General features: G+C 32.5%; 1 protein-coding gene across 5 annotated transcripts in view; it reads right to left on the reverse strand.

The window, feature by feature from the left end:
* Positions 1 to 17,679, reverse strand: part of LOC122571234 — a 66,752-nt gene that overhangs the window by 30,044 nt on the left and 19,029 nt on the right. For 2 of the 5 annotated variants that reach the window (XM_043734748.1, XM_043734749.1), the window contains exon 2: positions 8,748 to 8,807. The exons of 1 other annotated variant lie outside the window; for it this stretch is intronic. In XM_043734748.1, coding sequence (XP_043590683.1) covers positions 8,748 to 8,807 — 60 coding nt within the window. Of the gene's footprint in view, positions 1 to 8,747; positions 8,808 to 15,588; positions 16,723 to 17,679 lie in introns of those variants that run through there. 2 more of the 5 variants (XM_043734750.1, XM_043734752.1) reach the window with 2 other exon arrangements.

A 17,679-nucleotide genomic window follows, 5' to 3' on the forward strand; every position in this document is an offset into this window, starting at 1 on the left:
ATATAATGTCAGATCTATACTGTATTTAGTCAATGATATAATGTTATTTCTACTTTGTACTTAATCAGTGCATTGTTTCTTTCTTTCATTGATACGCAGATCATGAACTCATTTATCATCTTAGTTTCGTTTTCGATATTACCGACTGAAGGTCGGTAAGTATAGTCGATAATAACATCTCGACTGGTAGATTGCATTGCGATCACATTTTATGTTATGTAGATAATATTGGACGATGACATGACGACATGATATTGCCGTTCTCAACGTTACCGACCCAACAAAACGTAGGTCTACACCGCCAACAGTGGTCAGAATAAGAACTAAAGACGATGACGATATTGTGAACATAAAATTATAATTAATATGAATGTCGTTAAAGAATTTGGTGGCATTTTTACAAAATCACAATAGATTAAAACGTATAATTAAACCATACGTTTTCGAAATTATTAGTATTCATAATCATGAATAATTCTTTATCATTACAAATTTTCAAATTTATTTCGAAGATATATATATTTGGAATATAAAAAATTATTCGAATTATCGATTTGAAATTTTTGTGCATACAGCAAAATATAAGGACAAAATCTTTTATAATCTTATTATGAAAAAATATTAAATAAAAGCACTAATATTTTTGAGTATTACAGAAAATTTTTCGAAACTTTCAGCTGCTATAAATTAATCGAGCATTCTTTAAGTTTCTTAATACGATACATCGATAATTTAGTGCTGTCATTTAGAACTCTGTAATAAAATCCGTCATTTCTAAAGTTCAAAATGAAATCATTTTCTCATATTGCCCGTACAACTACTATTTTATATACCTAAGACGTATCGAAATGAATAGGATTAGTGATGTATTAATTTTATACGCGTCTTAGAGTAGAATACCGTTCTCAGAATAATGAACATCATCTGTAAATTTCACATGATTCAGGAAAAATCGTAGTACGGACCAGGAACATATACAATGCCATTTAAGAAATACATTGTTGAAGATACAAAAACAAAGAGAGACTTTAAACCCATCTTTTATATACATATTTCGCAGAACGATGTTTTTGACACACTGGCTTGGGCAGCTCGGACTATTTTCGTCGAATTGACTTGCAAATTTCACGATTTGCTTTTAGCAACATTATGTCTCGTTAAACGTTTACCTATTTCATCTCGATAAAAAAGTTTACATATGTAACTAACGAACGGTTCATCTTTTTCGAGAAAGTCGAAATTCATTTCTTGGTGCATTTTATCTAAAATTATATTTATGTACATTATATACAAAGAAAGGATAATGGTGCCCTCGTACTCCAGACGATTGTAAATAATAATTAAAAAAAAAAAAGGGATAATGGCTATCAACTATTTTATTATAGAATTTAACACAGTTAATGGCCGAGTTGTTACTCTCACACAGCAACGATTTTATTTATTAATTTTTTTCTTGTATATTGAAGATCAATGTAGGGCGAATTTATTTGTAAATAATTATAGCACTCTAAATATGTTATTTCGTTGAAGAATCATCATTCAAAGATGACGATATGTTAAAGCGTATTTTGTCTGATCTTTTTCCTGCTTGTTGCGTAAATAATTCTACTTTTTTTATTCTTTCCGAGATTTGCAAATCACTTCGAAGTCACTTCGAATGATCTACGAGATTTAGAATAATTAATTTTGAATTTTTAGGTCTATCTGTAATTTGAAATAATCAACGTTTACTATAAATTGGAACAATTAAAATTTCTACAATATCCCTTTTTATTAAAAAATAATAATTCACTTTAATTTCCTTGGAGACATATATTTTTTATTGATATCCCACTAATTTATTCGCAGGTTTACTGTGTTATAAGAAATAAGATAGATGTTTTTTTTTTAGTTTTAAATATTATATAATTCTTTGTCACGCGATGATAAATCTTGAACTAACTCGTATCCGTTAATTTTACTGGCTTCAGTTATCGTATTTAATATGACTTATACAGATAAAACATCAGAGAAATCGTAATTAAATTCACTAATCCTCGTTAAGCTGCAAAGTTAAGATTTTCGACTTACGCAACGTTTTATTGTACAATAAAAATATATCCAAGTATAGCAATTCTGAGAGGACGGATATTTGAAAAGCGCTTCATCTTCACGTTGCCTAGTTTCTCTATTCTATGAAATACATAAGAACGAGAATTAACAAGAATTGCGAAAGGAGTACCGCGATTAATTCAATTATTCATATAACGATGTGTTGTAAATTCAGAACGTAATATGTATATACGTCGACAAATTATTCGTAGAATTTGTCATGCGATCCACTCATCCATTTAATGATTTAAGTTTATGGTCTGCTTGTTGCATAGGAAAATGACAAAATACTTTATCAGATGGGAATTTGCAGATTCACACGCTGTTACTACAAATCGGTAAAAGTTTTCAGATATTCACGAAAAATGGCGTATAGGAAGAAAAATAATGGTGTCAAGTACTCGTTAAATATTCTAATATAAATGACATGATATCAGCAATGAAATAATTATATCTGTTTAAAGAACTTTTGTTCGCCGCTTTGTAAAATATGAAGCAACACGTCATTTAAAATCTTAGTGTTATCAGATACGCATGTGCATATAGCAATATATTTCATCGCTCTTCATAAATTTGTTATGCTTCTATTGCACAATACCTTACAAGGTAAAATACATATTGCGATAAGAAATAATAGAATACTGGTTTTTCGTTTATATAACAATGAATGATGCACATAATATATCTTACAAGTGCAAATACTGCTTAACATTGGGACAGAGGGGACGATTCGTTTCTTTACCACTTACATATACCTGCATAATAGCTATAGTCTATTTAAGTTAAAAACGTAGCAAATCTCTTATCTTTACTGGCAGGCTAATACACGTATCGTTTACATGTCTTTTATTGTCAGTAAAACGTATGTCACGTTGTTTTCGGTAGCAAAACTACCCGAAAAGAAGCTGTAAAATGAGCAATTTTTCCGGGTACCTGTACGAATGAAAAATAAATATCCCAAAAAAGGTTCGACAAAAATATTGAAACAGAAACGTTAAATGGTAAGAGGGACGAAAAGATACGCGATAATTTGTTCTTATGTCGTCTGTGTTAAACTTCGATATTAACGGAATATAAACCCAGCGGTACATATTAATATAGATTTCCATTTCGCAATTTATTATATACATATCGTCGAGCTATTTTATAAAAGTGTTTGTTTCGATCACCGTTCTATTATTGTTCGAAACAACACCCTTGAAATACCTTGCATTTTCAGATATTCCACTTATCAACATTCAAATACTTTGAGCACACACGCGCTATTTGCGAAAGTTGTTAATAGAAATTATCGAGCATCAGTATATACGGATATTGTTTTCTACTTTACGTGCAGGCTATCTTTGAATTTTGTACTTTCAATTAGAGACATGGAAGCAGTATAATTTTCCATCCGTGTTTTCTTCTATATGAAAGGTAAACGTAAAAATTTATTCACTGGATAGATATTCGTTTTTAGATAGGATAAAAACGCTTCCATTTTATCTTATATCTTAAAGAGAAGGAGATTCTCCTTGATCTTGTACTTTTGCACGTATCAAGTGATCTATGGAATATTTTGTTCAAATATGTAAGCGCGAAAATAAACCATTAAAACGTATTAACGTCTATGTAACATTGATATGATTTCTCATTTTATTTATATTCTATACTAAGACGAGTTTTCACCACATTACAATCTTTTTCTACCGTAATATTTGTTGCTAATTACCTACTGCTATTTTTTTATAACTTTGCACGAACACGTGTCCGTCTTCCGACGGATATTTTAATCTGGTTCGAGTAATTTTTTGTTGTAATAACTGACACGATTATTCGTACTATTCCTCGGGTTTTCCGTACTAATTACTAACGACTTGCGTCTTGTTATCTTACCATTTTGATGTCTACTAGACATATTTTGTTTTCTCTTTTATCAGGTATTTCTATTTTATTTTATTTTTTGTTTTTTAATATTCTTCTACGATTTATACCTTTGTTTCGTTCGAATCCAAAATGTCGGCATATTATTTCAAGTTTCCTGTTCTTCCTCACGTTTCCTTACGTCTCCTGGGTAACTACAAAAGAATGTATGAAATACCCAAAGTATCAAAGTACACGTAAGAAAGAGAATAAGTAACATATTAAAAATAATCATTTATGACGTTTATATTCTCTCGTCCAATGATTCAACTTGGATGAAACGCAGCGAGGAATGTACCTACGAAAACAATATCACGTCATAAGACTTTTCTCGTTGCCTGGTCAAACACTTATCAATGGACAGTACCAAGAAATAATTCATTTTAATCATATTGCTTGGCACAAGCTATGATTCTCATTATTCGCAATACCTTTATACAAACTTCATCAGAATATTTTACGATATTTTAATATTATAATGTTATCAACCATATAGATTGCGTATCTATATACATTACGTGCATATACTATGTATAGTAATATTACATATATATATCAATATTATTTGAATTATTCGTGATTAATATCCCAATACTTTCTGCGTATTAATTTTAAGCAAACTTTCAAGGAATTGTATCATTTAAAATACCTTTTACTTCTTTGCTACTATATTCGAATACACAACGTAACAGTATATTGCAACAATTTAGAAAATCGTCCGAGTCAAACGTTAAAGAAATTACTCATGTAATACGCTAAACTAGCGGTATTGCATGTACTACTAAAGGGACGAGTCTTTTTCCATAATAAGGACTGTTTCAAGGTCTTGTGAGCCTCGAGTCATCAAAGAAGAGACTTGTATAGACAAACAAACTAAAACAAATTGTCAGAGTTATCCTAACAATGCATTATCGAACAGCAAAATATTAAGATCATCTATTTGAATATTTTGCCATTTATTGCTACACTACTTTATTTTATCAGGTTTTGGTGCTTCCCCATTAAAGAAAAAGAAATTAAATAATTATTATTATAAAATCATATTATAATCATATTATGTTATATATATATCATGTTATAAAATTCTAAGCAAAATATGTCGTTTCAATTATGAAATCACTAAATGGTTTCTTCTTTTTAATAGTCTTTTCAGTCTCTTAATAGCCTGTCAGTTTTATGAATTAATAAATTAGAAAAATGTAATTTGAAAAAGTACATACCATGTTCCCAGCATCTGTATATTCACACCAGAGCTAAATTATCTTTGTAACGTCAGTCATTTTGAATAGATATACGGGAATCGTATAGTACATGAAAACAGATTTATTTTCATTTCTACAGAGGCTACATACGCACTCATATACGCAAACAAGTGTTTGTTTCAATATCAGACATAATGTCACTCGATTGTTTATCGTGCAGAGACTATGATAAAGTAATAAATGTATTTGTCACGCGCGTGTACACAGATATACAAATATATGCATCTAAATACAGTACCGTGAAAGAGTGTTAGGCCACTTAACAAATGGAAATGTTTCGTCTTTATAAATAAATATAAAGATACTAAATACGTAATGCGTCATATCAATTACACACGACCAAATAATAATTCAAGGATGATCGTTAACGACCTCATAAAGAAATATCGACTAATTTAAAATAATTAATATTTTTTAGATATTATTATAATTATTGTATTTGCAATTGCGTGACAATTTCTTGTCCCCCTGATAACAAAATTTCTTTCGGCCATCTTGTCAAATAACTTTCCAGTGAATATATTTCGTACGACCTGCCAATCTGTTTTTACCCTTTCAAACAATTTATTATATTTAGGCTATAATATTTTACCAAATGTTCTACTGGACAAATTGTAAAATTTAAACAGATAATAAATAAAAAGAAAACAATTTATTTACATTCTCGATTTCCTTTCTTCTCGTGTATCGTACGATATTTAATCTAAGACTTTACTTATCAAAATGTTATAAATCAAAAAGAACTATAAGTTATCAGGATGTAGCGACAATATAAAAATCGTTTCTACACGTAGCCATGTAAAAGGTATTTCATAAAAATATGATCAATCGTCGTTGTAAGATCAGTATAGTAAATGGTCTGAGATTTTCGTACATCGCTACGTATGTATGCGGATAAGAGACAAGGAAATTTTATTTCGTTACGGTTAATTACTCCGAACCGTAACGACCGTGATATAAATGGCGATCTCGCGATCTCGAGTTTAGCCAATCGAATGCATCAATCGAAAACTCAGAGAATAAATACACAAACGTGTATTAATCGCCGTTCACTCGTGGAACTGGACTAGTCGACCCTGGACCGAATGTGTATGGCAAGTGTAACCGCTTAAAAGCATATAGCCCTTCACGAATTCCCGATGAAAACGAGTCGAATCTCGTGTAAGAAATGCCTAACAGACATATGGGCAAAGGTAACGTGAAAACAACTCGCAATCTCTTCCGACGTATCATAAATTTATCAGTCTAGAGGGGAGCAAGATAAAGAAGAATTTTCTCATTATCGATTAACCTTTCTTTCAAATATAAAAGGTATATCAACATCTAAAGTCCATGATTTCAAAGCAAAGTACGACTAATAAATTGGATGTTATCGATAAGATTTCTGTATCGAATTCTTTGGCGTAGCGTAAGAGAAGGTGGATCAAACAGCACGAGAAATATCGATTGACGATTGAACGATCGATCAACAAGCGTATCTGTGAATTTCAGACGATAAATAGATTCCTTGACACGTTTAAACTAATATTCGATTGTAGTCTAAAAATCTTTCGCAATCATGTTCTGTACTGATTTTTTTCTTCAGTGTTATTACGAACGTTTTACAAGCTTTCGAAATTTCGGAAAACTTTTAACCTTCCCGATGTTTCTTAGAATAGGGAAATAGCTTTTCCTCCGTAAATCAGGACAAATTATTAATCTGTTTAGCGTTTCTTAAAACAGGAACGTTACCTTAAGATCTTAAAGTCGAAGATTACAAGGTACTAGTTATAAAATTATATGGATGGTGATAACTATATGGATTACGGTTTTTTTATTCATTTCTAAGAAATCGAAAGGCTCGTGACAAAAATGAATCTTTCCTATCTTTTACCTTTTCCTACAAACCTAAAAGAATAGTCTAGTATCTTTAATTTCTATTCAATATACACATTTGAATTTTTTCTTTATCAGAATATTCGTTGTGTTACACGATTGCTGTGCATGTATTCGTAATTGTATTATATAAGAATCAGGTTTAATTAAATCATAGAGTTATGAAATCTTGATAAAGAGTGGTGCTGCAGATCGTTTAATTTTCTCTCGACTATAACTAAACTGCATACATATCCATAATTTAGTGGCTTCATAACATTGTATATGCATATGCGAGTATGTATAAATTGTACCGCGAACAATTATAATGACTTGCAACACGTGTGAGGTCATTCATGATCATGTGAGGCTAGGTTTCTTCCGAAGTGACAAATTAGTCGGTTCTAGGATAGGTATGACTAAGCATAGCCGAGATACACATTACAGTATAAGCTAGGTCTAGATTATATCCGACAGGTGCACATTGTATCTACGTATAATCAATAGAAATAAGGCAACTGCAGTCTACCAGCGAAGCGATGCAATAAAATTACGAAAATTTTGATAAAGCGTGTTCTATTGTATAGAAAATAAAATCAGGCATGGATCTATGTCGAAATGCAACATCCGTCTTTCGTATCATTTTGTTAATGATAAACGTCGTCGCTTAATTATTTTTAAATTATGAAATTCTCAGAAATCAATAGCTGTAAATACGTCGTAAAATATGAATTTACCGACGTTCAATTTAAATTGAAAGGAAAGGAGGATAATTGGTTTCCTCGGATTAAAGTATAAAATTCTTAGATAGTTGGAGACTTTTCAAAATTTACTAAATAGTTGATCTAAATCCACGTAAACGCTATCCTTGAATTGATCTTTTAAATTCTACATTCAATTTGTTTATCCGTAATTAAAATTGAAATGAAATCAATTTCCTGATACAGATTCTTCTTTGATACAGATATCGGTTAATTCCGTGGGAAAACCAAATATTACCGGATTTTATGTAACAAGCTTAATTATGTCTTATACTACTATTACAATTTTTTTCAATCGTCGATTCTTCAAGATATCGAGCTTCAGTCGAGATGGTTTAAAAATAGTTTAACGAAGATACAACTGAACTTTAAACGAATTCAAAATTTCTAAGGCATACATTACACGTATGCAATTTTCTTCTATATATAAATACACATACGTACACTTCTTATAGAATTTGAAAACAAATGCTAGGAATTTAAACGAGTCTAGGAATTTAATGCAGTCGATAATTTTTAAAGTGTATATTATATATTCTATGTATATAATATATGCGTACGTGTGTTTCTTTACAGAATTTTCAAATAAAAGCTATAAATTCCAACGAGACAGGTATATACAATCGTATTTAGGAAAATAAAGATCGCTGTTTAAGGTGATCATAAAGTGGGAGTATGGAACTTCCTAATTCCATATATTACACAGAATAACGTGTCGGCTAGAGGTAAATCGACCTTGATTCGAAATAGTAACTTGGTCGATATAGCAAGATGGAAGTGTGATATCCATTCTAGTAGATACCAAGTATATTTCTTATGTAATATAAATGAAATTTATGATAAAATAAATTGAACTCGCTCGTCAAAATTTACTCACCGGTGTCATTATCGTGCCCTTGAATTCCATCTCCCACATCCTCGGTGGCCGTGGAAAGAGCTGAAACCAAGACAAACAAGATCGTTCTGCACTCTCGTCTTTATTTAACGTTTCTCAAACGCAATTATTAATGCACACCGCGTTATAAACATACGCGCCCTAGAAAGTGATCGCGGCCTTCCATGCTTCACGGATAAATGTTCTCTTTGAAATTGTTAGTTATTCGCGGAATAGGTCCGCTATCATTCGTAAAAAAAAAAGAAAGGTACGCTATCATTGATAACAAGATGCATTCCTTGCTTATCTATGTATGTAGAAATTGAAACTTGAAAGTTGAACATTCCATGGTCAATGATAAAAAATAATGGAAATTTGTATTGTTAAAGAAATACATATATTTTTAGGCCATCGTATTAATCACGCATATACTTGGCTAAATCTTTAAAAATAAAATTTACGATATGCTCTTTTAATACATAATTCATCCGTAAGAAAGGTTCTAATGCATATGAACTATGTAAAAGTCAGACTGATCAATACAATTTTATCGAGGTTAATCGTTCGATTTTTCAAGAATTAAATATCAATCTTTAGTATGTGTGTATTCTTTGGTAAAATCCTTAGAAAATAGAGTTAATCGACTTGGTTTCTGAATGGCTCAAAAACATATTTATGTCGTTATACACTTGGTGAATTTATTTTAAGATCGAAGTAGCAACAGTTAGTTCCGCAAATATCGAACTGATCTAACGCTAAATTTCATATACAGTCCCGTCCATAAGTCACCGGATACTTGTTTATTTTAGAAAAAATTATCGTTTAAACATTGATACGACTTTCTGTATTGATATTTTACCGTTTACCCGTAAGTCGCTCGGTTGGATTAAAATATGCATAATTTTATACCATGAGATAATCTACATTATGAAACGAAGTTAGCATTTATGTCAAATGTTGAAATTACGCAATGTTAAGAGTGTGTGTAATACATTAATTTTGCTCAAAGCAAGTAGTCGATTTACCTTGTATTCAAGCGTCCAGTGCCTTGTGAACGGCAATGTATATTTTTACACATATTACTGATTAATTGTACAGTAGAAAGTATGCTGCTTATCTATACGCACACGTATATACACGCCGGTAAGTAACAGCTAAGTGACGTTACAAAAAGCAATAATGCTGGTACATACGTTTTCGAAAGGAACTATCGAAATAGCAAAGATAAGCAATTTATAAAATATAGAAACAGTGGGAAAAGAAGATTAAACTATTTTGAATCACAAGTATTTACGTAGCCTGGACAATTTTCCAAATAGAATCTCAATTAAAAAATCATCGAATAATATATTATTAAAATTAATATTTTCTATTAATATATTTTACTTGTTTTTCGACTTTATGGCTCGGAAAAGAGACTTGCCTTACATATTTCTAACTTTTACTCATTCTCGTACTTTACCTGGAACATTCATTACGTACAAAGACCCACACCTATCCACACTTCCATCTCAAACACACATATCTCATCTTATATCTAATACTAACACTTAGACAATATTTCCTGTTGGCAGGTAGAATACATGCAGTCGGATATTTTCTAAACGTTGTGTATGTAATGCGTAATTCAATCTTTTATTTAGCCGGTCTTTTTCTTATAAAACAACCCGTATTGTCTTTGTGAACAATTATTAACAATAACGCTCCTTATTCCATGACTTCTAAGTAATTATCAAAGGCAGATAAAAGAAAACTTATTATTCGTCGTTGTTTCGTTATTGATATGACTGTTTGTCATAATCTGATTGGAACATTAGGATGGCAGATCTCAGAGAAGATGTAATCAGTTTAGTCTAGAACAAATTCTGACAGAAACATGAAATACAACTGGTTTCTCCGCTGAAACTTTCTAGTAAACATGAACAAACACAAATGCAGATTAAAGCTCAATAATACGTACTTCATTTGCTACGTAATTCTAAGTCTTTTTAAGTTCTTAAATCATACTATCGCGTTATTTCGTAAAAGCTTGAGGCTCCGATATAATCAAATCAGCGAGTTTAGTACTCTTTCTTTAATTTTAATGATAAGAATGCCTCAAAAGCCTTGTCTCCAACCTATTTCGAATGATTCGATATAAGCTGAATGAACGATATATGATTTGATTTCAATTGACTTTAGAAACTCTAACACGAATGTAGATCATATATGGCTATCGCTATAGCTATTCTGCAAGTTAATGGAAAAAAACAAAGGATTGACGTAAATCAACGAAACTACAATTTACTTGGATAGTCTTACACAACAATTTATTATATAACTAGTAGTAACAGTAGAATGACAAGCAACAAATTGTAAAATATTTAAATTTTAAATATTATACGTCATGAAGGATAATCGAATGTTCTGTGATTTATAAAATTTACTTTAATAATAATTTTATTAATTAATTTATTACACAATTTGATTCATTGTCTGTTTTATTAACAATTTTATTATCATATTCATTCCAGCTGTGTAGAAGAATGTATTGATATTGGTAATTTGTAATTTGCAACGTGTAAAATTTCCCTAATAATATTAGAAATAGCATCCGCGTTTTCGAAAGATTTCAAAGAAATTTCCAACTATTAACTTCGACTCGTCAATGTGATTCTCAACCTGTCACGGTTCATATACAAAACAAATCTTCCTATTGCCATTTAAAAGTTTGAACGAGGATAAACGATTAATTTGCATTGCACGGAATGAAGCGTGATCAATTTCTTTTTTCCGCCAAAAAAGCCTTCAACGCGATCAATGACACGTGAACGTGCAACATTAAAATCCTGCTAGTACAACAGACCGGAAAAAAGATACAAGAACGTCGACCGCACACTAAGAAGTTACGCTAATTCTCATTCAACGAGAATAAACTTCATAACAAGCTCACTTTCAGGAAGTTAACAGTACCGGAAAATAAATCTATAGCTATGCAAGGTCGGCAATTGGTGTCTTAATATCGCTCATTTTATTACTCTATTATACCAGCTGCACGAATCTTTTCCTACTAATAAAATAGATTATATCGTACCGTAGCATTGAAAGGATGCACAATTCAAAACCATTAGCTCTTTTTAAAAGATACAAAGAATTAGTTTTGAACGCAAGTACAGATTATTTTATCAATCTACGTAGTACAGCATAGAACACATTCTTTCTTTAAATAAAAATATACAAAGTAACCAGATAGGATTTTAGAATTATTTTTGTTATACTACTTTCCACCACGTATATTGGCAATTTAAAAATGTTTTGTCAGATCTAGAAAAATTATGCATTCAAGGAATAATTAAAAGTTTCTGTCAGAAAGAGAATAATATTCGTAAAATAGTATGAAATATCATTTTTTATCTTTTCTCTGTATAATTTCAAAAGACTTTAAAGAAACCATTTTTCGAGTCGCATCTTTTTTTTGTAATAAAGGGATATTAGAAAAGTGACACAAAAAACAAATTTCTGAGGAAATCAGTTTGATATAGAAAGTTTGCAGTAGAACATTATTAATTAACACTATTCTGTAGTCATTCAATAATGAAAATATTTTTTCTACAATTTGCATTGTTACTATGCAATATATTACTACATTATGTATACGTAATATGATATGATTAAATTATCATACATTGTAGTAACAGTAGATAATTATTACCATCACTTTTAAAGGCAAGTTCATTGAATATGCAAATCAATGGCAACTAACAATGAAAAGTTCCTAAAATCCCCGTGCATTTAACAAAGCCGAAACAAAGCGACAAATTAATATTATAGATACACTATAATGTCTTATCAATTATCCAGATTTTTGGCGTTATTTACATCATTGAATTGTTCAATTTGAAATCACCGAATGAAACGTAAACCAACGAGAACCACGTGGCTCAACCGGAATTCAAAGATTATTACTCAAGGACAATTATAATTGTAGGTTACTATGTTTACGTTACGACGATTACTGCGTGTTACTTCAACCTTTATATTATATCAACAAATTCCAAAACAACTGGTCGACTCACACGAATCATCGTAAACGCTTCGATCGACTAGCAATGAAAATATTTTGTTCACACTAAACAGCGTTCTTCGTGACGTTAACGCTACGTTTTCTTTTGCATTATTATCCAATAACGATATCCGTTGGATCGTACTTACCACCAAATAGATAGATTATAAATATTGATTAATCTCTGTTTGGCAAACAATCATAAAAATCATGAGTGACATCAATTACGTAAAGTTGAAGAAACATAACATAACATTTGGAACGTATAAATACTTTTTTTACGGTTCAATGTCCAAGTTTTTCTATCTCTGACCAATTCCTGAATTTTTTTATTCGATATGACTATATTCAAATAATTAAATTCTAATACGAGTATATGCAATATTTGTTTGCGATTCTAATTGTATAATATAATATATATTTATATATGTATATAATATTATACAATTAGAATATTAATAGAATGTTAATATAATCCTTTACTTTGCACGATGAATAATTTAACAAAGGGATAGGATTAATTAAGTTGATCGAACGACCGATTTACCTATATTTATTTACACGAATTAATTATACGAAATTTTTTAAGCAGAACACTTATTGAATGTTACATTGATACTGTTATTGCGATTGAGGAAGACGATTAAATTCTTCAATTGAGAGTTGGATAATGTATTCGTAATAAAATTGCGATTTAAACCATAAACGCGAATATCAAGTTCACGTGTTTGTAATGCAACTATAAATACTCTATCCGCCCAATAAATCTTTATCTTAAATTGATTTTTATTCAAATTCCGAACAGATAAAGCAGAGAATCTCAAAACAGAGAATTAGAAAAAATTAATAAGAAATATTGTAATTGGCCTTTAACGAGAAGTATAACCTTGGATACTTGGCAAGCAATTGTGATACTTGAGCGAGTAGCGTACTGTGCATGAAAATGAGCGAACGCATCATCAATTTTACGTCACATAATCTCAATGAAAGATTGCTACATTGCAGTATGTATCTCATGTTTTCGAGCAAACTCCAATTCTCCTAGCTACCTGTGGCTTCTTACTTTTCAACGAGGCGAAAAAAGAAGCGTGGCTGTTATCTGAAAACGTAATACCTTTATTTGCACCATTTACGTCGGAGATTAAGAGAGAAGGAGACGCGAAACGTAAAATTCACGAGGCACGTCGGTACTGTAAGATCATTTTATCGCTTCTCGTAATAAATTTTTCAAACGTGCATGCAGCCTCGCTTGTCATATGAAAGGAGAGGGCAAATATCGGCAGAGAATATTTTTGTATCTCGTTCGTACGAATCATGCGGCTTAACATTACGATATAAAGGAAACGATAATCGTGAAACGTACAATACCTTGCGAAAGTATTCCAACGTCTGCAGGAACCTTTTGTAGATGTATTTTATGTATGTTATACGAAACATTTTGAAATTAAATCGACACTAATAAGCGCCGATAAGTAGACTGCGGAATTTTATGTATTTATGGAAAATTCTAAAGTTCAAACATACATAGAATTATACACACAATATGCAAAAATATATAGAGTATCCAAAGCAAAATATCTATTATAATATTTAGTAAGTGAGATAATTCTCTACCTAGTTTTTTTTATTTATAAAAATATGAGTTTTTATAAAATATACGGTCTAATATAATGAGACACGACTATCGCGATTCTATTGGCAAAGTTTGAAACAAATCTGAAAGTCTACATAGAAGCTACGAGATATTTAATTAATTAAATAAAATTGACATATTTAAACTGAAATATTTGAACAGTCAGTTATTTATTATGTTAATAAGTCTTACAATCAATGGGACTATCTTTAACACTCATTATTAGTTTAAAATCATTATTTATACTGTATACTAATCTCTTGCTAATTATATGTTTACAATAAATATCTTGTAATCTCTATATACATTCGTATATTGCCTTCGGATTTTATCAACACGATCATAATAACCGTGTCACGTTACAACAACAACGGAATTTCCAACTGTTTTATATAAAACGTACGATATATGTATAAAGGCTGTACATGGTAAGTGTTAATATATTTTGGCGAACCACTGTACGAGCATAAAAAAACGAACGTGCCGTCAGGTATATTCTTGCAGGAGACTGTCCGCAGGCTTGTTCTTGAACCTCGAATGACAACAGTTTTCAATTGAATGATCGCGGTGATACTTTATTACGCGCGTACAACGATGACTTTATTGCAGCGTTCAATATAGCGATCCCCATGTTCAACCTATATTTTCTCTGTTCACTCGTCTATTAAGCGGGATAACTAGTTTTGCCGATTATAATTTAACTCGTAATGGGGGAACGTTCGAAGAGGAGGAGCATAACAAAGTCATTTAATCCGGCTGATTATGTATCAACGATGTGTGAAAGGAGAAAAGTGTCGTTTTTATCGTTGTCCGTGAGTATTCGCTGCGACTTTTTATGCGAAACTTGCGCGTTCCAACGAACATAACGCGTACAGGAGAATATAAATATTTCGAAGGATGGAAGAAGCAAAAGTATCGAAATAAATTTGACAAAATCCATAATATACGAGACAAAAGAAAAACAACTAACGACGTAGTTATAGCCGTACAGAAGCAGAAACAGAAACGAACGTCTCGTTCCACTGCACGGAGTAGATCGTGCGTTGGGCACCTGAAAGGTCAGCCACGAGTTACACAAAAGATGGGCAAACGAGAAAGCACTTTCTTTACCACATGCGATCCACGTAGGCCGTGCAGCATGCTGGACATGAAATGTTGGTTGTACGTACCGACTTCGGCATGTTGTACGGAGAATTCCAACATAGTAGGCTGAAATCGGCAGAATTGACCTGGGCTATCGTTTGTCGGCGCAAGGCAAGGGTACGACCGCACGGCAAGGACACATAGATGCACCAAAACAACGACCTTTATATACGTATATATTCGATATATATATGTATACACTCGATAGAAACAATGCGATACTTTGAAATGCACTCAAGCTGTCAACCGTGTGTGTAGGAAGAAGATGGCGACGGGCTAATCAAGCGTTAGATCCTGAAACATACTTAGAATCCGACAAGTTTTCATCGATGCGACAAGTTAGTCAGTCTCCCCGCGGTCTCTCGGTTAGCTTCGAATTTCATACAGCATCGACACCAATATCTCTTCTATCCTTTAGAACGATAGAAAACTTCACGGACACGCATTAACCACATAGGCAGGCACACACGAGATCGCGCGCGCACACTCCTCTCCCGATCAGCTATGTGTTGTATATAGGTATCTCTTTCTCTGTCTCTTTCTCTTTCTCTCTTTCTCTGCACTAGCACGCGACCACGCGCGGTATTTACGCGTTAAAAGTAACGGGCAAGGTGATCGTGGATAGAGTCTCTCTCGTTCGTCCGAAAACAGAATTGAAGAAGAGGAAGCAAGACAGAGAGACTTTTCACCTTCGACGGACTTCGCTGGACTGACTTGAACCAAGAACGCTCCTGTTCCCGTTCCCGTTCCCGTTCCCTCGCCAATGATTTTCTCCCTCTTCTTTCTTATATCTCCTCGCCTCTCCTCCTCTACCTTACAGGCCCTCCTCTTCTTCTCTTCTCTGTACGTTCTGTTGTCCCTCCCTTTCCCTACTTTTCTCTTTTCTCATTTACACCGCAGCGTGTTTTCCTTTCCCGAGGGAACCGATCAACGCACCTGTTGTCGCCGCACTGATCGAACCACGGCTGTCGAACCATGCTGAATGATACAGCTTCAAGAAGCTTGTACGCCAACCTCTCACTTAGCCTTATATAGAGTGTCTGTCACGCGTTAAGAACGCTCCGTGTTTTCGATTAGATTCTTATCGGGCGAAATGCAGTAGCACAATGGGACGGCACGGAGTTTTATCGTTGGCTATGAGGAAACTGTAACCAAGTTGTCTCTCTTCGTTTCGTCGTTTGTTATCGAAGCTTTTCTTTCGTTTGCTGATTCGCTCAAAAATTTAGAAAGCAGACCAACAAGCTTCTCTAGAAAGTATATACGTGTATGTTCGCGTGTACGTTCTCACCGACAGGTGCACGTAGTTGGATATTCAAAACTTATTCATCTGTAAACCGCGCTAAATAGGATGTTTTCTGCCGAAGACAAAAAAAACGTCGCGGATCTTTGCTTTTCTGAACTTTGCCGTTCTATTTTTTCTCTTTGTCCTTCTTTATTTTATTCGAGTTGCCGAGCAGAAGCGAATAAATCGAATATTTCCGCTGGAGTGTAGTTTTGCTAATCGAATCTAAGGCACCGGCGAGTGAAAGCACTCGCAAGTTTCGATTTACGAACACGCTGCGGTATATTAGAAAGAAAAAAGGAAGAATGGAAAATAGTAATATCTACAAATAATATAGCAGTATAGTAACTGAAATAGAGATTTGTTTGGCTTATCAAAAATTATAACGTGTAATTCTGCTTTAGACGTTTTACATCGCGTACACACGCATTTTATTACCTTTAAATTTCCAGTAAATACGCGAAATCCAAAACAGGTAAAGAAGAAATCGAACGACAAAGTTTCGTCAGAATTTTAATATTTTAGATAGTTGTCTATCTATACTGTTTGTCTATTTAATGTCTTGCTATGCGAATATTCTATTGGGAACTTGTGAAATTACAATTAACAGCGATACAGATTAAAGTGATTGCAAAACACGGAACGTCTGCGCTGTTTGCGCTGGAAAGAATCTATCGATGACCGTTAACCTCGATGGTTTCCGGACTACTGACAACACTCGGACGTCATGTCCATGCGTTTAGCTACTGAAAGATAAAAACACCGTTACATTCTTATACAAATAAAGCTTATTCATAGCTAATTTCTTATTTTGGAAAATGTCGCTCGAAAATCA

The sequence above is a fragment of the Bombus pyrosoma genome, linkage group LG9, assembly GCF_014825855.1.
Source record: "Bombus pyrosoma isolate SC7728 linkage group LG9, ASM1482585v1, whole genome shotgun sequence".
In the NCBI taxonomy this organism is placed as follows: domain Eukaryota; kingdom Metazoa; phylum Arthropoda; class Insecta; order Hymenoptera; family Apidae; genus Bombus; species Bombus pyrosoma.